The sequence below is a fragment of the Cryptomeria japonica genome, chromosome 7 (assembly GCF_030272615.1).
Source record: "Cryptomeria japonica chromosome 7, Sugi_1.0, whole genome shotgun sequence".
Lineage (NCBI taxonomy): Eukaryota > Viridiplantae > Streptophyta > Pinopsida > Cupressales > Cupressaceae > Cryptomeria > Cryptomeria japonica.
The window spans coordinates 360,483,929-360,508,748 of record NC_081411.1 but is presented as its reverse complement, the minus strand read 5'-3'; the positions used below and the strand labels follow the sequence as shown (position 1 = coordinate 360,508,748).

The 24,820-nt window shown below is 36.4% G+C and overlaps 1 protein-coding gene across 2 annotated transcripts in view; it reads left to right on the top strand.

The window, feature by feature from the left end:
- LOC131049807 (flavin mononucleotide hydrolase 1, chloroplatic) overlaps window positions 1–23,837 on the top strand; it is a 187,833-nt gene extending 163,996 nt beyond the window's left edge. The window contains exon 6 of one of the 2 annotated variants that reach the window (XM_057983885.2): window positions 23,459–23,837. In XM_057983885.2, the coding sequence (XP_057839868.2) occupies window positions 23,459–23,562 (104 nt within the window). In that variant the 3' untranslated portion in view covers window positions 23,563–23,837. The remainder of the gene's footprint in view (window positions 1–23,458) is intronic. The other variant, XM_057983884.2, reaches the window with a different exon arrangement.
- The last annotated feature ends 983 nt before the right edge of the window (window positions 23,838–24,820 follow it).

Here is a 24,820-nt window from a genome sequence, read left to right as displayed (position 1 = left end):
TATCACCAGGGCATTGTAGACTAAAATGATTAACAAAGGACCCATGTCGGGTTGATTTTCTCTTGGTTCAGATGGGTTGCTCGGGTGGATTGGGAGGTATCAGTTATTAATTATGATGTCTAAATGTTACCAAGTCAAAACTATGTTAAAACCCAAGTTATACTCCTCCAAAGCTCACTTAACTCTAGAGAGAGTGTCTGGGCACCTTAGGAGAGAGAAAGTGGAGTTCATTGCATGTTGTGGTTATTGGTAATATTGCAAATGATATTAAAAGGTGACTTTAAGAAGCTAGAATTATAAAGTTATGAAAATGACTTTATAATAAAATCACTTCCCTTGGACACCACCCCCAAGTGGAGTTAGAAATGATAAAAAGGTGTTGGTAAGACATTAAAATTAAATAAACTCAAATTAAAATCATAAAGAGATCTTGGGAATTGGGAAAGAAACCCTAATTAGGGCATATGGTATTGGAGTTTTATAAAAAGGCACTTGGAAAACATTTTGGGGTATGCTATGTTATGATGGTTATTTTTCACTCTATCCTCCTAGAGGAGCTTAGCTGAACCTAAGGGTTTGGAGCAGCTTGTGGAGATGAAAACCTTCACAGGTCATCATGCCTGCAATTGTGAAAGATCTTCCAAGGGTTTGTAAGGAATCCTACTTCAAGGGTTTCATTTGGGCAACAAAGAAATTAGTTTTTGAATCTTCATTGCTGGTTTTTCTGAGTAAGCAACCCGCACCCTTTTCCTGACCATTTTGGAGTCGAAATCAGTTATCCTGCTGTTGTTTGGTGTTGGGCTGCATCAGTTACTTCTTGCACCATAGTTTGGAGCAAGTTTACGACAACTTTCAAAGGTTCAAGGGGTTTAGTACAATAAAAAATCAGACTCAGGCAGGCTATACCAGCTCCATAGAAAAGTGGTGACTTCTAGGATAAGTTGTCTAAGTTTTGACAACTCTTTTGCACTTCTTGAGCATCAAGATTAGACACCTCGTTAAAAGGTTTTTTGAGTTTAAAAGGGCAGTTTTGAAAGAGCTGCAAGTTTTTTTCTGAGTGACCTTAGTGGTTGCTAACTTGGTGTTATCTGAGTATCCTATGTGGATGTTAGCTTGGTGAATTAGACCTACAAGACAGCTTTTTGGAGCTTTCCTTCATCAAGTTACAAAGGACTTTATCTAGACAATCAATCCCAGGGAAGCAGCCATTAAAGTCATTGTAACAGCTCTTATATGCTATTATGTGATCATAATTCATACTTGAACCAAGGAGCTATCAAACGGGTATGCCTTTTATATGTTGTATGTTAAAATCATTAAGTTGATAAGGTTTACCATTGCCTATTGCATTCTGATTTTCATATCAGACCTGAACTATTTTGTAATCAGACTCATATCAGTAGTAAATAAAGTTCATTTGAAGTTGGGATATCATTATTATTCTCGGCAAAGAAGTGGCATATGTTTATTGTATGTTGGTTTATACATTTGCATTGAAAAACTCTCAAAATACATCCTACAATCACACCAACATCAGTACATCAGTCACAGTTTAGAATACAGAGGATTTATGTGTCATATGTTTGACAAAACTCCAAGAGAACAATTCTTAGATTTTAGGACAGAACTAGACTGGGACACTACAGTGGTATCAGAGCGGTTTCTTGCCATCCTGTGCTTAAAATATTCTAGTTGATTTGTGGTTCCTTCTGGTCTTCAATTACTTGAGTGGCTTATCTTTCAAACATCTCTTGATTGTTGCATAACAAATTTGTAAAGATGAATGCTGATAAGTCTATCTTTGAGTTGATGCAAGAACTCTCCAAGCTTATGAAGGATCCCGACATCAAAGGGTACCTTAAAAAAGTGACAGGGCTTCAAGATGGTTCTTTGGAAGGCATACAGCTTCTGTGGTTGGGGTTGTGTATGACGAAGAGGATAAAAGAACAACCTTGAATCCAATTACAGATTTTTCATGCGATGTTTCTAAGATTAATGACTTCCATGATATTTCTTGTGATGAGGTCATTAATATTCCTTTAGATGAAGGGCATGAAAGAAAGCATTTTTTCAGATGACATACTTGAAAACAAACGTTTTTTATTGCATAGATTTGATTTTGAGCAAAGGCTTCATGAGAATGTTAATCCTATTGAGCACCCTCATCAAGTTGATGTTAAAGAGCACATGAAGATTGAAGGAGGTGCTGTCATGGGGGTAGACCAATCAAAAAAACAGTCAATTGTTGCAGCCACATCCAAGGAGTCTTCACTCGAAATTGCAATTTTCAGCCATGGGAAAGATGTTTCTACAGGAAATGAACACTCAAGTTTTTATGTGGGTAATTTGGAGATCAATATTGATAAATATAATGAAGGGATGGGTTTCATTCATAATGCTATCCCACCTTCTAAAGATTATATAATGAAGGGATGGGACATTACATAAGTCACTTGCTATTGATGAGAAGAGTGTTCTTATAAATGGAAGCGAATCAAAAGATTCATTGCATGATAGTTCAATTCACTTTAATGAGAAAAACCATAACATCTTAGCAGAGTAAGATTTGAAGGAACAATTGTTGGTCTCAGAAGAGGAGTGTGCAAGTGTTATCAAGAGCTTATAACACTCATAAACACATTGAAGATCTTACGTGGAAAACTCAGAGAGGAGTCACAAGTGGGATTACTGGTGCACAACTACAAACAATCAAAGAGGCATTAGAAATGATGAAATCAGGGATTACTTGCAGCTACTTGTGGATAGAGACCTTGCCATCAATTTTGTTGAAGACCAGGAAAATAAGGTTGATTAACTCTGCTACCAATTAAGTATGGCTCACTACTCCTTATGCAAAGTACAAAATCAGATAAGTATTGCAGCTACACCTCAAGAACAAGAAGGTAATACAAGGAGTAGGGAAATTCAATCAATAATTGAAGGGATTGATGAAATTAATAGGAATGAAGTGTCACAACATCCAAACATGAGATTCTATGTGGAAGAGGATAAAATGGATAGAGAAGAGTCATAAGAAGCAAAGAATTCAGAACAACAAAGGAAGGAAACTAAAATGGAAAAACCTCTTGTGATGGTAGGATATGAGGACCAATCAGATTTGCAACAATTTGTTGAGAGCATTGCACTTGTTGTAGATAGCAAGGTATGGGATCCTTGAAATGATTCAGGTAATGATTTGGATTTTGGTTTCCAGCGTAAAGATGTAAGTGTTGTTGAGTTTCCTAATGATGGCTCTCAAAATTCAAGAGTCATACATGATACTTCTAATATAGATCCACTCCTCAAGAAGTTTGAATTAATCTATCATGGCATGGAAGATGTAATGAAGAGCCAAAGTTTATGTAATGGGTGGATAGAAGGATGGAAAGAGCTAAGGAGGCTAAGTTGTTGGCTGCCCATGCAAGACAGCATCTTCAAAAAGTCAAAGAAGAAGTCAATCACATGGATCATGCAAGACAACAAAGGGAAGAGTATCAAAGTTCCCTATTGCTTCAAAGGGAAGGTACTATAGAAGTTGAACTTATGATGAATCAGCCACTTATTACAGCCAAGCATAGAGAGCAATCCGAATTGTGTAGACATGAAATAAGTTATGAATCAGAAATTTCATGTTGTGGTAATGAATTTGGTCTTAACAATGATGAGACATATCATTTGGGAAGTTTAATGAAGACCCAAACCATGATGGAATAAGAAAAGATTGTGTCTACATGTTTTGGATCAGCTAGTAATGATTTGCAAGCACAAATAGAAGAAGGATGAATCAGTCTTGATTGGGAATCCAAATACTCTTGGAATGTTTGATAAGTTGCTTCACAACTCTGGACATGATGCTGTCCTAATCTTAGGACAGGCAGGAAATTCTGATTTTCTGAGTTTGACCAGCAGTCCTTTGTCATCACATGATCCTAAACCTGAAATTTGCAACAAAGACACTCAAGCTTGGATAGAAAAGTATTTGTGGATTGAAATTTCAGATTTGCAACAACTTGATTTTAGAACAGTAGTTGAAAATGAGCATGAAGCAATTGGTGTGTTGACATCCCACTCTTATGATGAGGATCCTTTTTGTGAGGATGTGGACACTCCTGGAGGGGCCATTGATACACTATTCCCTCATGATGCATTATTGGAGCAAGGAGTTGTTCTACTTTCAGGGTATGAGGTATGTCTGATCATTGTTCTTTATGTTGAGTGGCATTTACTTGGAATGGGTAAGTTTCAGATGAGTCTTGAGACATGGCATGATGATTTACACATTAAAAGAAGCATTTCAACCCTAATTCATTGAGTTGCAGTCCACACATTGGTATTAGACAGTTGTTCTGCACTTCTGATCACTATGATTTTAGATTATTCTTTGGGGATAGCATCTGTTGGAGGAATTGGGAAGATTTGTATCATCTTTTCCTTGTTGGAGGTTGGCACATTGATGAGCCCCCATCATCCCATGTCATTAGAGGCACTTGTTGCTTCATTTGGAGCAAGGTTCTCTGTTGGATAAATGTTGTTCTGATTCACAATAGTAGCATATGGTGGATTGGCATGATTGATCATGCACTTAGGATGATCATTTTTCACATCGATGGGAGATCATTTGAAGTAGGAGAGTTGTATGCTAATAGCTCTTTGAGATATTTCTATCCTTTCATACTTGATGAATATAACAGTGTGATGATTTGGGATCCTGGCATTGGTATGTTTAGTGCAGTACTTCATGGGGATTGTGATACATTGTTTTACAATTCGAGGCATAGTGATGTTTTTATTAGAGTGGAGCAATGGAAGTTTGAAGGAGATATACAATGGAAGACATACCGAGGGCCTAGATTAATTTGGGATCCAAGTATTGGTGTGAACAATTGAGCTTAATGCAGAGTTGATACAAGTGATTTCTTGTGGGCAAGCAATCTTGGGGAGGGTAGACTGTTTATTAGCCAGTGTCACTCAATCAGGGTTAGTCTATCACCAAGGCCTTGTAGACTAATAGGATGGACAAAGGACCCATGTTGGGTTCATTTTCTCTTGGTTCAAATGGCTTTCTTGGGTGGATTGGGAGGTCTCAGATATTAATTATGATGTCCGAATATTACCAAGTTAAAACTATATTAAGACACAAGTTATACTCCTCCAAAGTTCACTTAAGTCTAGAGAGAGAGTATGGACACCTTAGGAGAGAGAAAGTGGAGTTCACTACATGTTGGGGTTATTGGTAATATTGCAAATGATATTAAAAGGTGACTTTAAGAAGCTAGAATTATAAAGTTATGAAAATGACTTTATAATAAAATCATTTCCCTTGGACACCACCCCAAGTGGAGTTAGAAATGATAAAAAGGTGTTAGTGAGACATTAAAATTAAATAAACTCAAATTAAAATCATAAAGAAAGCTTGGGAAAGAAACCCTAACTAGGGCATATGGTATCGGAGTTTTATAAAAAGGCATTTGGAAAACATTTTGGGGTATGTTGTGATGTTTATTTTTCACTCTGCCCTCCTAAGAGGAGCTTAGCTGATCCTGAGGGTTTGGAGAAGCTTGTGGAGACAAAAACATTCACAAGTCATCGCACCTGCAGTTGTGAAAGATCTTCCAAGGGTGTGTAAGGAAATCCTACTTCAAGGGTTTCATTTGGGCAACAAAGAAATTAGTTTTGAATCTTCATTGCTGGTTTTTCTGAGTAAGCAGCCCGCACCATTTTCCTAACAATTTTGGAGTTGAAATCAGCTATCTTAATATTGTGTGGTATTTGGTTGCATCAGTTACTTCTTGCACCGCAGTTTGGAGCAAGTTTACTACAACTTTCAAAGGTTCAAGGGGTTATTACAATAAAAAATCAGACTCAGCCAGGCTGTACCAACTCCATAGAAAAGTGGTGGCATCTAGGCTAAGTTGTCTAAGTTTTGACAACTCTTTTGCACTTCTTGAGTGCCATGATTAGACTACCCTGTTAAAGGGTTTTTTGAGTTGAAAAGGGTAGTTTTGAAAGAGCTGCAAGTAATTTTCTGAGTGACCTAAGTGGTTGCCAACTTGTTGTTTTCTGAGTATCCTATGTGGTTGTTAGCTTGGTGAATCAGACCTACAAGACAACTGTTTGGAGCTTTCCTTCATAATGTTTCAAAGGACTATATCTAGACAATCAGTCTCAAGGAAGCAGCCATTAAAGTCATTGTAACAGCTCCTATATGTTATTTTGTGATCATAATTCATACTTGAACCAAGGAGCTATTAAACGGGTATGTCTTTTATATGTTGTATGTTAAAATCATTAAGTTGATAAGGTTTACCATTGCTTATTGCAGTCTGATTTTCATATCAGATCTGAACTATTTTGTAATCAGACTCATATCAGTAGTAAATAAAGTTCATTTGAAGTTGGGTTATCATTGTTATTGTTGGCAAAGAATTGGTATATGTTTATCGTATGTTGGTTTATACATTTGCATTAAAAATCTCTCAAAATCAAAGAAACGAGACTTGAACTCGGCGCGGACTCGGCAAGGGTGACTCGACTTGGGACTCAGGACTCGGATCGGCCAGGACTCAGCAGGACTCGGCAAAGTGAAAAACCCAAGAAATTTAGCAATTTTTAAGGATTTAAAACTTGTTTCATGCACCCTTTATTAAACAAACCTTAAATACCCAATAACATCATCAAATAGAAGTTAATTTGATCACATACACAAGTGTCAAGTATACATTGATCACATTATGATTAGTATAAATGCAAATTGTAGCTGAAGGAAATAGAAACCAATAACCATAGATATATAAATAGTGTCAAATGTAAAAATATTACAAAACTCATGGAATATGAAATCCATGACATCAAAATTCAAATGTTCCAGTTCCACACATATATCAAAAGTAAAACAACTACAGGTCTATGGCTCAGTGGAGCCTGGGTCCTTCCTACGAAGGCGTCTAACCCTAAGCTAGGTCCTGGATGCGTCAACAACCATACTCTCTGCCCGTGACTCCATTCTATCCTCACCAACATCAGTTGTGTCTGGCTCTAGCTCTGGCTCTCCTTGCGCTCTAACCTCCTCCTCTGCCATGGCTACAACCTCAGCCTCTCTATCTACCTGTTCGATCCAATCTAAGTCCTCATCACCAAAGATAGGATTTGTAGCCTCACTGATCCACTCAGATTCTGGATGAACCTCCTCTAGCATGATCAGGGTGTTGTCATGGTCCATAACCTGTTTGTGTTTAAGATGGAGGTTGTAATGAACAAAGACTAGATCATTCAACCTCTCCACAGACAGTCTATTGCGCCTCTTGGAGTGTATATGCTCAAACATACTCCAATTGCGCTCACAACCGGAAGCACTGGATGGCTGGCTCAAAATATGAATGGCTACTTGTTGAAGATTTGGTGTTTTAGGACCAAACATTTGCACCACCTATCTGAGATGAGAAAAAGGAAAAAAAAATCAGCCTCATTTAATAATTAATAACAAATTGAATAACATATAATTAAAATTATGCTCTTAATTTCTTAAAATATACATTTTACCTGGCTGCATTTTTGTCCAATTTTCTTTGCAAAGTTGAGGAGAGAAGACCTCCCCTTTTGCATTAGAAAAAGCCTCTAGCTCTTGGATTATACTACTGCTGTGACCAGGTGACGTTCATTGTATCACTGAGTAGAGCCCACTAAGAACTTCCTCATCTGCCTTGAAATCAGGGCGGAAATGGAATGCCGGATTGAGGTAATAAGTAGCTGCATGAAGGGGCCTGTGAAGCTAGGTCTGCCATCTCCTGTCAATGATATCCCAAATGGGACGATACTTACTCTCATCCCCTTCATAGGAAGATCTGATGCCCTCCTTGGCCCTATCCATGCCCTCGTAATGTAGCCCATTGCGGGCTTCTCCCTGTCAACAACACGTAGGAGAACTACCAAGGGCTCAATGAATTGCAAATATTGTGAAACAATATGTGATATCAGTTAATGTAAGTGTGAAATTGTGAATGAAAATAAGCAAATAAAAGAAAAATACGAATAAAAATAAAGAGTTAAAACTTAAAACATAAGGTAGAATGCTTAAATATTTTACCTTCACAATCTCAGCACAAGGGGTCCAAAAGCCTGGCTCAACAAAAATGTAATTTGCAACATCAACTCCTGCAGCACTCATAGCATAGGATGAGGATGTCCACTCCTCACCAACAAACATACGTCTCAAAGATGCCTTACTCCGAATCAAGGATTGCAGTATGATGAAGTTAGTGGCAAATCTAGTGATTCCAGGACGAGCCAACTCCTTCTGCCCCATGTATTGCCTCATTAAGTTAAGGACCCATGCATGATTGTATACAAATTTGCAAATATTTTTTGTCTTCTCTACACATGTCCTGATCCTTGCAATCTTACCAATGTCCTCCAACATGAGGTCAATGCAATGGGCGACACATGGAGACCAAAATATAGATGGGTGCCTCTCCATCAAAAGTTTACCTGCAACAACATAATTTGCTGCATTATCGGTCACCACTTGTACTACATTCTCCTCACCCACTTCATATATGACCTCCTCTATAACCTCACATAGGTAAGTGGCATTTTTAGAACGTGTGGAAGCATCAATGAAATTCATGAACATGGTGCCACCTGAAATTTGAAAACAAAGCAAAAATAGTGATCAATGATCATTCAATAAATCTCAACTCAAAAATAAAATACGAATCATCAAATAAAATTCAAGTTATTCAATCACCTGCAGAAGGAACAAGAAAATTTAGGAGCGTCCGATTTCTCCTATCAATCCAACCATCGGTCATGATGGTGCAACCCTTCTTCTTCGATATCTCTTGTTGATCCTCTAATGTGGCTTTTACATCAGCCACCGATTCTATCAAAATTGGGCCACTTAACTCGGAATCAGAAGGGGCTTTGAAACCCGCTCCACAAATAGCGATGGCACCAACCATGCTCTGCCAATAAGGAGACCTATCACAAATAAATTAAATAAGATAAGTATAAATTTATAAATATTAGACAAAACAAACTAAAAATATTAACAACTTCAAAACTTAAAACAATCAAATAAAAACTAAAAGGAATTACCTGGCTGCGAAGAATGGAATATTGCAATAAAACCAAAATCTTCCAATTGCACCTTTAGCCTTATTGTGTACCTCTTTGTTCCAAGCCATGCTCTCAAGTGAAGGTTGGGCACTAGGAGTAGTGTGTGGCTCAAAATATGAATCCATCCTAGATTTACGAACTCTAGGACCAATGGTTGGAGTTGCACTGATACTCCCACTAGCACTGGCACTACCGACAACAGAAGCACTAGCACTCCCACTAGGACAATATGGAGGCATGGAAGAGGCCTCTCCAACACAACCAATGCTAGTTTGAGCCAACTCCTCCCTTTGCCTCTTCTTTATTTCTTTTCGAGTCTCAAATGTGTCTAATAGCACTTGGCACTCACGAATAGCCTCAGGAAGTGCTAGTGTGCAAGGCTCTACATCATGGCCACATATGCCGGCAAGATGGTATTTCAATCTATTTATGCCTCCATGAAAGATTGTTTTGCAAAATTTACATTTTGCCTCTCCTCTTTTTTGACCGGGAAAAGGTTCTGTATATTTCCAAGCCGGATCTTGTTTACCCGGGATTGCTCTACGAGGAGGACTGGAACTAGACATTGTTTTGAAAAGTTGAAGGTTGCTGGAATAAGAGACAATTACAAAAAAAATGAATATTTGTCCATTGTTAAATTACAAATTAATACAAAAAAAATATAATAGCAATGTTTTGATTTTGATACAAAAATCAATGTAATAGAATTTGTATTCATTTTTTTCAAAGAAATTAGCAAACTTACCATGTAGATTGTGTTTTTTCATTTCAAAACATAAAGAAATCAGAAAACCCTACAATGTACATTTTTAAACAAAAAAAAATGTACATTGTAGGGTTTGTTGATTTCTTTTAAGTTTTGAGAAAACAAAAAACAATCTACATGGTAGGGTTTACTGATTTATTTGAAATAAATGAATACATATTACAAATGTAAAAAAAAAATGTAAATTTTGCTTATAAAACACAAAAAAAAACCAAAAAAAATAAAATCTTACCTCTTATAAGAAGGTTGAAATGAAATGCAGCCTCTTTCCAATCCTCTCTAACAAGCTTTTGATGCACCAAATGCAAGTATTACACTGCCCCAATGTGATTTGTTGAAGAAATTCTACTCCTCCTTGTTGGTTGCTCTACTATGCTCTCTTCTTTTTCCTTGCAACTCACTCTTCTCCTCCTATTTTTTCAATAGAATGAAATGAGATGCCTTTTACAACTTAGAATCCAATATAAATGAAAAAAAAAAGCAAGTAAAACCATTGTTTAACATGTTTTAATTTTACTTTTTCAGTAGTTTACGCCGGCTAAGTCCTGGCATAGGGACTCGCCGGGTCCGAGTTGAGTCACCGAGTCACGTGACTCGCCATGACTCGGCCAAAACTCGCCGAGTCCAGGTCCAAGCCACCCTGGACTCGCCGAGGGTCACTCGGCCCGTGACTCGCCGAGTTTTGGCGAGTCATGGCGAGTCACAAAACTCTACTCAAAATACATCCTACAATCACACAAACATTAGTACATCAGTTACAGTTTAGAATGCAGAGGGTTTATGTGTCATATGTTTGAAAAAATTCTAAGAGAACAATTCTGACATTTTAGGATAGAACTGGACTGGGACACTACAGAATGATTCATTTATTTATCTTTACCTAGGCTTCTTGCATTAGTCGTGCTTATAGGATAATCCAAACTTGTTGTGGAGTATTCCTTTTTCCTTCCTTGTGATTTGTTGTTGTTTTGATCCTTACTTTGGTAATAACTACAGATATTCTTTCAATTTCATCAAAGTTTACTCCTTATCCTCTTCTTTTCACAATCCAATATTTTTTGAATATATGGTGCTATTTTTAATATTTTCTTCCTAGTTCTTCATTCGTAGCTATTTTTCCTCATATGATGGAAGAATGCAGTGTACTAGATCATCATATGCGACAGGGATACTCGTCGTGAGAAGGATTATATCCATTGTCGTCTTGTTACAAAGATGTAGTTGTTGCCATGTTTAAAATCATGGAAGTGATGTAGGAATTCTCGATTTGCTAACAATTTTGTACGATTTTTGTACAAGTAGTTTCTTTTCTTCAGTATAAACTTTGGATCATGACATCTTTTCTTGGGTTGACGATAAATGATCTTTCTTTTCGGGTGTTGAGACCTTTGGTTATATTGCATGGTTGTTCTTTAGAATGATAACTCTTTCACAGGTTCGCAGGATTATGCTCTGATTCTTAGGAATTAAGGACCATCAAATTATAAAATCAATTGCAAGAGACTTCTTTCCAATCAAAGACTCTAAAAATCCTTTTAAAAATTTATATCGGCGATAAGTGATACCACCTAGTATAAAAACGATACATTATGATCTGCTATATATAGTTATATCTGAACATATAATCAATATCAATATGATGTTCAAGTATTATTAGATGTAATGAGTATCTTGATATTCGAATCTGCAATATGTAACTTTAATGATAAGATGGAGTATCTTTGCTGTCTCTGATATGAACAAACAAATATGCAAAGGCTTGACCTGATCTGTGTATTTATTCGGATCTGCAATTATGGAGTTAACTTTGCTCTACTTGATATGACAATATAAATTGTATTGTAAGTTTCCTCACAACCATTTATAGCTATCCCTGATATAGCAATATCAGTATGCTGTTAGTCTTTCACACTATTGCTTATAGCGATGAAGATAGAACTGCTGTTTCTGATTTGCTTTAGAAATATGCAGTGTGGGTGGTGGCTTTCCTGAACGATAACTTTAGATATATGCACTGGTTTGCCGATAAGGCTACTGCTCAATTAGAGCAATCCAAATCTGGATGAGAATAAGAAATAAATAATCCCATGATGATTGGAAATGAGTATCGATCTTCATTAAATATATTTATTTCCTAAAGGTCGTGCCCCTTTGGAGTAATTACTCCTTGAAGATTCACGTCTTATCCTTCCATGACAGCAGTTTGTTAACATGGAGAATTGTCTTTATAATCATTAATTGGCATCACACCCCTTTGGATACTCGCTGCCCTTTGTAAATGTCTTAGTCATGATCGAAATCGTGCAATGATTAAGATAATCATCGATTTTCTGCTCCTCCTACCATGAGGATAATATGTGGTTTTCGCATAGTCGGGTATGATGATATTGATAGGAATGGTCTTCATGTATAAAAGAGTTCTCCTTGCTTCGTGGAGTTATGAACATCTTGCTATTATATGCATATCTCAGCATGGCATTAATTATTATGATCTGCATGTATTGCTAGATCAATGTCACATCTTTAGTCTACATCATACTTCCTTCTATATCTTATTGTCTTGACGATGATCTTCTTATCAGCGATATGAATCCTTTGATATAATATATTACTCTTGGAAGAATTGATAAGGATCTTGCACAATTAGATCCAGAATGATAGTCTATGTGGTCACTTGATATATTGTTAAACAGACCCGACTCTTCTTTATTTTGGTGAACTCCATGGTTTGTTACCATAATTCATTCTAGGATGAGTATCTAAAATCAATTGTTCTTATAGATATTGATATCAACATCTATTGTTGGTGATTGATAAGATTATTTTCTTGAGATCATCAAACCCTTGATCATATCACTAGGTCTCAATACTTTATCTTACTGGAGGTGCTTTATTGATGTTAGATAGGAAGATCGTGAAGTCTTATCAATAAGACGATTTTTCCTTGATAACATTTTGGTGTAACTGGCTTTATTGAGAGAATATGCAAAAACTACCTATTTGAACTACTAAAAGCTACGTACAAATTGTCAACCTCTATTCACTAACTTCCTTGATGTGTTCAAATTCTACCCCCCTTGACCACATATGTGTTTCATTGCTAAGTTGTTATTAGGATAAGGATGGAAACATCACAAGAATGCTCACCTTTTGGTTGAGTATTCTCAAAATAAAGTAGATGCCATTATTGTTGGAGATTATGTACAATAAAAATACTGGCCGCCAGTTTTGCTTGGAGCAACTAGGTGGCAATCCCTCTGAAATAGCATAGGGGAAGGGCACCAGTAGTCGTTATAGTTCCAATAGCTGAACAACCTTTTCACACCCAAACCCCCAATTACTAACTTTAAATAAACCAAAAAATAAAAAACTAAAAGCCCATTAATAAATTTCACATGTACCAATAGTCACCCATTTTTTAGCATTTTTGGACCATAATTGGTTCATTTGTGCACCTTTATTGGTACCCATAGTGCACGACTATTGGGGCATTTGTGCATAAGTATTGGCAATTTTAAGTGCATAGTTATCGGGGCATCTTTAAGTAGGTAACGGGCAACATTTTGAAATGTGTACTTTTTGACCCTTGTGTGCATAATGGATCCTATAGCGTTCATTGTAACTACCCAAAAGCCAAAACAATAGCTATAAGCAGTTAAGTTGCGTGCGAAGACAACAACAAAAATCATCAAAATCTGATATACCGTTTAGAATCTGTGGGTGCACGAAGCTAGGCATAACAGCTATTGGTATGCTTCCCCTACTCAATTGGAGTTGTATCTATTTGAGGAGAGACATGGGGATAAATATTGCAGATCATTGACACCCAAGAATGTCATGTCCCGTAATAAGTTTCCGTAATAAATGATCACGTATGTATAGAATATTAATTATTTTATATTAAGTTCCCATTCACTGATATAAATAATTAATATTTATAAAATATGTATTTTTGTTAGCCGTAATTAGTCTAACTATTACGGGAATTCAACTAATTTTTGTGAATAAAAGGTGGGCTCACGATAGGAGGAAGGGAATTGGATTTATGAAAATAACTCAGCGGGAGTTGATGATCTACGGGATATCAACGGAGGAAGATATTTCCTTTCGCCAGCTTTGCTCTGGCCTATTGGAACTGGAGAGTTGATTCACGAAGGTGTATTTCCTATTACACCGTTCGTAAGGGAAGCCGGCATTGGAGGTAAATGGGAACAAGCATCACACGCAGAAACGCCCTTCATCAATGAAGAAAGACCGCAAAGTCTATGCAAACGGTGATTGCCGTGAAAGAAACCAGTGCCTTATCGGGACTCTATTTGCGTGTTGCCAAGTATTCAGTCATCCTCTACTGGAATTATTGATCAGTTTATTGCATTACCGCAGTAGAGATAGAGGTTCATATCCGGAAGGAAGCAGTACAGGGAAGACCCGATATCGAGTTATGTGGATAACTGCGGTCATTGTGGCCGTCATTGCTATTACCAGGAGCGCGGCAGTAGCACCTGATAGTGGCTATCGCGTGGATACCTTGTTGCGGAGATGGGAATGCTAACCCGTGGAATAGCAGAGGAGAGACAGGAACTCGTGGAATACAGGATCACATACGTAGAGACAGAGGGAACTTCGCGGAGGAGTCATGGTGACAGGAAAGCCCACGACGGATATAACTCTGCATCCCCAGGTGTATGTACGCACATTTGCAGGAGCAATTTCGCGATTGATTGCCAATGGACGAATGGAGTTAATTCCGGAGGATTTCTAAGAACTGCAAACATCGCAGGACTACAGGTGCACGGAGAATGTTTAATATAAGTTTTATGTTGAATGTCTGTTCAAACAATATAGAAATGATCATTTAGCAAAGGAAGTTTATTTTGAATCGCATTGGTTTTAGTATTAAATGAAATTCACAGAGTATTCTTTTTAATATCTACCGATCAAATAAAAGCACCTCAATTAAATTGGTCACACCATTTAATTACAGTCAGAAATAGTAAGGAATTTTACAGTGGTATCAAAGCTCTAAATCCTGCCAGCCTGTAGGGTATTTTCAGAAAAATTTAATGCACAGCTGAGTATGCACCAAGGAAATTATAATTTCCGAAGTACTAGGGCCCGTCAAAATAGATTTACAAACCTTCCTTTAGCACAGAGTAGTACGTCCGTCCCGTTTGAAATTGAGGATAGCCACACAAAAACTGACGAAGAAATTATCTTTGAAACCAACGTGGGAGACCCAGATAACAATAGGGATCTGTTGGCTGCATTAATCAGAAGTCAGCAAGATATGCAAGATAACGTTAACAGAATGACCAATTTGATGACCCAGTTTATGGCCAATAATATGAATCAGCACCAAAATAATGGAAGGCAGAATAATCAACATCAAAATAATGGGGGAAATAATGGGGGTAGAGATGAACAGTCAGTTAATAATTAGCTAGAAAGAACAGGAACAACCAGACCATTTATGCCTACATTTACTGCTCGAAACCAGCCACCTGAAAATGAACCAACAATAAGAGAAATACAGGCAAAAATACATCAGGATTGGTTAGATTCCGGTGAAGAATTCCGATCAATGATGACATTTAGAGAATATTTAGATGTCAGAATGAAACATAGGCCACGAGGACAGCGAGGAAATAACAATGAATTGCAAAGGAAAATTGGAAAAATGTCCATTCCTTATTTTGACGGAACAGGTAAAACAACTGCTCGGGCTTGGGTGCAAAAATTAGATACATATTTCCAATTAAACCCCATGATGGAAGAAGAAGCAATTAAATATGCTGCCTTACATCTCGACGGTGTAGCACATGAATGGTGGCATCATGGACAAATAACCTTGGGCCATAATTTGATAGGCACTTATGTCGAGTTTACTGAGAAACTTATTGATAGGTTTGATTCTAAAGACCCTGAATTACACCTTAAGGATCTGACTCAACTTAAGCAAACCGGAACTGTTGAACAATATATCTCTGAATTTGAAAAATTGGTAGTCTTAGTTACGGAAATTTCTGAAAGACATAAGATTGTGATATTTATAGATGGGTTGTCTGATTCCCTCAAAGGGTGGGTTAAATCTTTAAACCCCCTTACTTTACAAACAACTGTCAAAAGAGCAAGAGAGTTAGAACCATCTTCAAAAGGAATTTTTTTTAACAAAGGACCACCTCCTAAACCGGAAAAGGACAAACAACCTTTCAACGAAGAAAATTCCCCTAAAAATAGGTTAGATAAAGAAGAAAGAGAAGAGCTCATAAGGAAAAAACAATGTTTCAGTTGTAGGGAAGCTTGGCAGCCTGGACACAGATGTTTAGGAAAGGGGAAAATTCATTATATTGAGGTTATGTCTGACAGTGAGGATGAAGAGAATGTCGATCCTAACATTGAACGAACACATCAGAATACTGAGTCAGAAACAGGTACCAAACAAGGAGGAGGAGTCATAGCATCCATGACAGGAACCCCACATTATAATATTTTCAGAGTTAGGGGAGTTTTAAATGGACAACGTGTAATTGTTATGCTTGATAGTGGTTCTACGCATAATTTTATAGATGCAGCACTTGTGGAAAAGCGTGGTTTGCAGACTAAAAAACATGAAGAATTTGATGTTAGAGTAGCGGGTGGAACTAATTTGTCTAGCACTCATAAAGTTCCTAAATTGAATATTACTCTTGCCAATTACACAGTTACTAATGATTTCTATGTGATTGATATGGCTGACACTAATGTTATTCTGGGCATACAGTGGATGGAAACACTAGATGAATATACACAGAGCTTTAAAAGAATGGAATTCTCTTTTAAAATTGATGATAAGAAAGTAGTCCTTCGTGTTATGTCTAACAGTGGGCCTAGGATCGTCAGTGCGAAAAGAATGGAAGCTAATTTCAGACATGGAGATGTGGCATGGTTAGCACAATGTTTAATCTCCAACAAGGTTTCAGGTTTCGAATCTAAATCTTATCAAGTTGATTTGTTAACAGTATTAGATTCACATCATTTGGTTTTTAATGATATTCCTCTAGGAGTCCCACCTGATAGAGGTTTTGAACATACTATTGAATTAGAAGAAGGTGCTAAACCAGTAATTACTACTCCTTACAGACACCCTAAAACATTCAGGGATGAAATAGAAAAGGCCATTAAGGAGTTATTGGATATGGGACATATCAGACCTAGTTCTAGTCCTTTTGCTTCATCTGTAGTATTGGTCAAAAAGAAGGATGGAACTCTTCGAATGTGTATTGATTATAGAGCTCTTAACAAGAAAACAATCAAAAACAGGTATCCGATTCCTCGAATCGATGAATTGTTAGATGAATTGTATGGAGCCATTTATTTTTCTAAAATTGATCTGAGATCAGGGTATCACTAGATTAAGTTAAGAGAACAAGACATTCATAAAACTGCTTTTCGTTGTCATTATGGTCATTATGAATTCTTGGTTATGCTGTTTGGTCTAACAAATGCTCCGGCAACATTTCAGTCCTGTATGAATCATATTTTTAACAAACAGTTAAGAAAATTTTTGCTAGTATTTTTTGATGATATATTGATTTATAGCAAAACTTGGGAAGAGCATTTGAAACATATTGATATAGTTTTGGGTATTATGGAATCACAATCACTGTATGCAAAGGCATCTAAATGTGAATTTGGAATGACTGAAATTTTGTATTTAGGGCATATGATCAGTGCAACAGGGGTACAGGTTCATCAAGAAAAGATAAGAGCCATTTTGGATTGGCCACCACCTTGGAACCTTACGGAGCTAAGGGGATTCTTTGGTTTATGTAGCTATTATAGGAGGTTTGTCAAAGGCTTTTCGCAGCTTGGGGCACCCTTAACAGATCTTACCAAAAAAGGAGCATTCAGATGGACTGAGGAAGCTCAACAAGTATTTGAGAAGCTTAAAGAGGTAATGAGTTCTTGTCCGGTACTTGCTCTTCCAGATTTCAATCAGCCTTTTGTGTTGGAATGTGATGCTTCTGGTGATGGAATAGGGGCAATTTTAATGCAAAACAAACATCCTATAGTTTATGAAAGCAAGAAACTTAATAAACTTGAGAAATTATATTCCATCTATGATAAAGAAATGTTGGCAATCATGCATGCATTGACAAAATTTAGACAGTATTTGGTTGGTAGCAGATTTGTGGTGAAAACGGACCATAATAGTCTGAGATATTTCTTGGGTCAAAAAGATTTAAATAACAGGCAACGGAAGTGGATCAGTAAAATTCAAGCTTATGACTTTGAGATTGAATATGTAAAAGGTAAAAATAATGTGGTTGCCGTTGCTTTATCTAGAAGGCTTGAAATCAATGTTTTATCTGTGGTAACAGCTGATTGGAAATCTTTATTGGCAGTGGAGTATTCAAAGGATTCTTTTGCATGTGACTTGCTAGATGGTAATATACAGGATGATAAATATAAAATTGTTAATGATATTATCTATTACAAGGACAGGATTTATTTAACTCCAGGATCGAAGTTAAAAGAAAAAATCCTTCAATCTATGCATGACATTCCTTTAGCAGGGCATCCAAGATACTTCAAAACGTATCGTCAGGTAAGAGAAAGGTTCACTTGGAAGGGCTTAAAAAATGACGTCCTACGCTACGTCAAGGAATGTACCACCTGTTAGCAAAATAAAGCAGAACAAACGTATCTTGCTGGTTTACTACAGCGACTACCTATACCAGATCAGAAATGGGAAAGTATATCCATGGATTTCATCACAGGTTTACCGAAATCCCAAGGTAAAGATTGTATATTTGTTGTGGTTGATAGATTAACTAAATTTGCACACTTCTTTCCTATCACTACAGAATTTACAGTGGTTCAGATTGCAGAGTTATTCTTCAGAGAGGTTTTTAGATTACATGGTTTACCAAAGACTATAATCAGTGATAGAGATAGTAGATTTTTGAGTATATTTTGGGGGGAGCTTTTCAGATTGACAGGTACCGAGTTGAATCATAGCACCAGTTATCATCCGCAAACCGACGGGCAGACGGAAATAGTGAACAAGTGGATTGAAGGTTATCTTCGTAACTATGTAGGCGGTCATCAAAAAGCTTGGGTCCGTTGGTTATATTTGGGTGAATATTGTTATAATACTACCTTTCACATGTCAATTGATAAGTCTCCTTTCAAAGCATTATATGGCTATGATGTACCTTCTTTCCTTGACCTTGCTTTTGAACAAAGCAATGTACCTAGAATTCGTGATTGGCTTCAAGAAAGTCAAGATATTCTGTCATCTCTTAAGGAGAATTTGCAATGTGCTCAGAATCAATAGAAAATCTATGCAGATAAAAAACGAGTTGAACGTCAATTCGACGTGGGCGATTTGGTGTTTCTCAGGTTGCAACCTTACCGGCAATCTTCTCTCAAACGTAGTGGATCCGAAAAACTAAAGCCTCGGTTTTATGGTCCCTATCAGATAGTACGGAAGGTTGGTGCAGTGGCGTATGAACTTGCTTTACCGTTAGATAGCAAAATACATAATGTATTTCATGTATCTTGTCTCAAGAAAGCTCTGGGCCAGCAAGTGTCAGTATCTGAAGTCTTACCTCCCTTGACTGACGAGGGGAAACTTGAAATGATACCTGAAGTCATCTTGGAAACACGGGACAGGAAACTGTGGAATAGGACTATCAGGGAATATCTTATCAAATGGAAAAATCTGCCTCAGGATGATGCCACTTGGGAAAATGAGAGGGTTTTGGAGTTGCTTGAGGGCAAGCAACATGGGGTAGGGGAGACTATCATGTCCCCTAATAAGTTTCCCTAATAAATGATCACGTATGTATAGAATATTAATTATTTTATATTAAGTTCCCATTCACTGATATAAATAATTAATATTTATAAAATATGTATTTTTGTTTAAGATATGTATTTTTGTTAGCCGTAATTAGTCTAACTATTACAGGAATTCCTAACTATTATGGGAATTCAACTAATTTTTGTGAATAAAAGATGGGCTCACGATAGGAGGAAGGGAATTGGATTTATGAAAATAACTCAGCGGGAGTTGATGATCTACGGGATATCAACGGAGGAAGATATTTCCTTTCGCCAGCTTTGCTCTGGCCTATTGGAACTGGAGAGTTGATTCACAAAGGTGTATTTCCTATCACACTGTTCGTAAGGGAAGCCGGCATTGGAGGTAAATGGGAACAAGCATCACACGCAAAAACGCACTTCGTCAGTGAAGAAAGACCGCAAAGTCTATGCAAACAGTGATTGCCGTGAAAGAAACCAGTGCCTTATCGGGACTCTATCTGCGCGTTGCCAAGTATTCAGTCATCCTCTACTGGAATTATTGATCAGTTTATTGCATTACTGCAGTAGAGATGGAGGTTCATATCCGGAAGGAAGCAGTACAGGGAAGACCCGATATCGGGTTATGTGGATAACTGCGGTCATTGTGGCCGTCATTGCTATTACCAGGAGCGCGGCAGTAGCACCCGATGGTGGCTATCGCGTGGATACATTGTTGCGGAGACGGGAATGCTAACCCGTGGAATAGCAGAGGAGAGACGGGAACTCGTGGAATACAGGATCACATACGCGGAGACAGAGGGAACTTCGCAGAGGAGTCACGGTGACAAGAAAGCCCACGATGGATATAACTCTGCATCCCCAGGTGTATGTACGTGCATTTGTAGGAGCAATTTCGCGATTGATTGCCAATGGACGAATGGAGTTAATTCCGGAGGATTACTGAGAACTGCAGACATCGCAGGACTACAGGTGCACAGAGAATGTTTAATATAAGTTTTATGTTAAATGTCTGTTCAAACAATATAGAAATGATCATTTAGCAGAGGAAGTTTATTTTGAATCGCACTGGTTTTAGTATTAAATGAAATTCATAGAGTATTCTTTTTAATATCTACCGATCAAATAAAAGCACCTCAATTAAATTGGTCACACCATTTAATTACAGTCAGAAATAGTAAGGAATTTTACAAAGAAAGGTTGCACATATTAATGCAACTATTCATTTTTAGGAGTAGCCGTAACATTTATAGAGTGATTTACAGACATAGGCGTGAGGATAGGTGGCGTCATAGAATAAATCATCAACAGTCGACTTGGAAACCAAAGACTCCAGTTGGAACACGAGGCTTAGCAATGCAGTATGAAATCTTTTTTTATTAGCCGCTCCAAGTAGAAGGGAATGCATTAAGAACTGCTGCCTCTGTTAGGAGCAAAGCTGTCATATCTGCCATCCATAGTCAAATGTATTAATTGATAAAGATTTTTTACCTGTCATAATATTAATTCCATCTGCCATAATGAACAGCTACAGTCAAGGTACTTTTCTGAACTTTTATGGCCTGTATTTACAGTTGTAAACAGCAATAATGCCATATTGAAGGTTCGTTATAGTTGTTTATATAACATGCTCATATGGTATTTGAACTTGTGCTCAATTAAACTATACATTGAATGACAATTTATTGAGTGAAATTTGATTTAGAACATGCTACAATCTCTGTTTGTTGGAAACTAAGTAAATAGAAAATTTTATGTCAGTTTACAATACTGGGCATTTTGTTAAACAATTATTAAAATCACAAGGAACAAATTAGTCAGTGCTATTACTAAATATTTGTCAGAAAGCTCTCGAAATCCTCTTTCGAACAAATTTGAAATCATATTTTTTAAGAGGCATACAACCTTTTATAAATAGTAAATATTTTGGAAAAAAAATCAACAGAAGAAATTTTCTAAAGGTCTTGAGCCAAGTTCTTAGATTTTAATTAAATTATAGTCGATCTGTGGGTTCTTGAACCTTCTAGATGTGATGGCTGAGTTGAATTTGATCCAAATTGCTCTAAATTATGAGATATATGATAGATTTGACTTACACCTCCTAAATTTAAACTCGCATAGATCTATCTTACAATATTCAAATGGGACACAATAGAAGGAAAAATTAGCTTTCTTATGCTTTGAATTGAATGGTGAGCTTAGATTTGCTCCATTAAACTCCAAAGAAAACCTACAATACAAAGCCGCATATAGAACCCATATAATTTGATCTATCTTCTCAATTTTTTTATTCTCATGATCAGTCATGGATGCAAAAGAAAAAAAATATAAATATTAGAAGACAAGCCTTACTTTGATAACATATAAGAGTTGTTTATAAAAACCACTCCAGACCAATAAACTAAAAACAAGCACAAATAGATTAGAAATCGATAGATTGCAATATGCAATATCAATGTGTGTACAAAGATCGCTCAACAATGAACTACAATGAGGTTATATAAGATTCATCACTAAGATATGGAATGTACAACCAATGTGAGATAATAGGAGATGTAATCACGTGTGTATATCTCCATCAAATTAGGAATTCTACCAGTCATATGATGCAAATATAACCTATTTAAGTGGATTCTTATCCAAGCAAGCGTATCCTATTCAAGGTGCATAATATGCAATAAAGTAATAAGCCGAATGCAAACATAAAATAATGCATCAACAAGCATTGGGATTTGTACCATTGGTTCTAGACACTATTTTTGGTGTCTTGATTTAGTACATGGTTTTTAGAAACCCTTTATGTCTTTTCCTTTTTGATTCTTCTATTTATAGGGTGCTTGAGATGGAGGTTCAATAGGTTGATTTACATAAGTATTGTTATTTTCCTAAAATTTCTCCAAAATTGAATATTGGAGTAATCTATGAATGTTTGATTTTGATTGTATTGCAATTAAGTCTATATGAATATATTGATTTGAGATTTGAAAGCTAGATTTCTTCTCGAGAGGATTTTTCTATGGTCAAAATTTGTATTGATGATAATTGTTTATGTATATTCTAGCTTGGCATTCAACATATCCTTTCAATTATTGAAATCATATGTATTCAAATTAATATTCCTTCAAATCTTGTTTGTAGTGGAATATTGGTCTTTGTTTTAGCTAGTATGAAGCTTTTGTATTTAAATATTTTTTTCTGTTAATATTTGGAAATCTTGTCTATGGGACATGACGATTAACAATCTGGTGTATATATCGAAAAACAAAAACATAGGAACTTAATGATTTCCATTTATGCAACCTCCCTTAAAGAAATTCTGTATAGTGTACATATTTGTATTTTTTATTTATAATTAATTAATTTAATTTTAGAGCTATAAGGTTTTATCTCACACTGTTACCTTCTATAATATTAAAAAAAACAAATCAGAATTCTAACAGGTAACATACATTGTATACCCTCTCTAACTTAAGAATGTTATCTATGTGATGTCTGTGAATGGACAAGTTATTTTAATTCACTATAGTCTGTATCCCTATCATATGATTTTGTTCCAGATAAACCCGTTGTTAAACTAACTTGAAGCATTCCAACTGCCCCCTCAAGATAAAGTTACTCGTGGGAAAAGTCCCAAGTATAAGACCTGAATACATCTAAAACACGAGTCACATCGTTTCTCAACTAGTGTTTGTGTAAGTACAATTTGAAGCAAGTAAATAAGATATTTTTCTTATAAAAGAGTGGTTAATATGTTTTTACAATATTTTCCAGGCTTGTTAATGTGGAAGCTGCAAGAAAGATTGGTATGGATGCTATCCTTTTTGAGAATGCTTCTAAGCTTGAGCAAAGTATTATATTTCTTGGAGTTCAAATGAGCAACCCCTAGCAAATTATTTTGTGAGTCATGCACCACTTCAAATTGCTGGTACTGCAACAACAGGCTATATGAAAGTTATCTTAGTATTATCTCATGTAATGTTATATATCAGTACAATTTTTTCAGTGGTCATATTGTTGTTTCTTACCGGCTCTATGCTTATTGTTTCTATTGTGGAGTAATTCTTGTATACCACAAACTGTCCAAAAAGGACATTTATGAAATAATGGAAAATATTCAATTGTATTTTTCTAATGCTCATGTATACACATTGCTTAAGAAATCTTTAGTTGTATTTATGAATAAACTATTTGCGTCTCTTTTCTTAGATGTAGTGTGTCAAGATGAACGTTAGCTGGTAGTAGTAAAGTGTAATGTCCCCTTCTCAGTGATGTTCATTCAGTGGTCCATTGGCCTATTCTAGAGACCCGTAGGCTATTTGGAAAGGAGAATTAAGGTTTCAAACTTTTGTGGAGTTCTGCATGATCTTTTTAAGGTTTTTCAAGAGGGAATTCTTCAGTTTTGCTTATGGTTTCCTTTTGGGTTTTCCATGAACTCCAAGGTGGCATAACATGCAATTGATTTACAATGAAGTGTGAACTTACTATTTTTAGTAAGTTAGTGTTTGACTGTTTAGATGGCATAGTTTTACTGAACTTTCCAAGCTCTTTCTCTGAGTGCGAAGATCATGCTTTTCAGAGCAGTATTTCATGATTTACTATTTTTTAGTAAGTGGCATTATTGAGCATTTATATTTTTAGCAGTCTTGGATGGGATCCTGATCTTGTGCAGTTTAGTGGTCTTCATTGCTCAGTTTCATCCTGGATTTTGTTGATAATCAGTATTGGAGTTATAAGTTATTTAATTGAATATTATTTCCTTATCCTAAGGTTTAATATTTAATTATTTAATTATTGATTAATGATATTGGGAATTGTGCATAATATGATTTTTCCTAAGTCTGCTAGGCGAATTATTTGTGTCATGAAGGGGGACGCCCAAATGAATAAGGATACTTTATTTTATCTAACAAAGTATATTTATTTCAAAAATCGTGGTCCCCTTTGCTAGGCGTGATTTTGACTTAAGGGGGGACACTGTACTTGGGTCCACTTTGGAAATGAAACGCAAATTGGAGAGGTGAATTTAGAGGCAATTGAATTTGGATTCCAGACTTGGAAATCTATATATACAGGTGTTTGGCTCCTCATTTGATCATCTAGAGAAATTATAATGTTATGTTGTCGGAATGACTC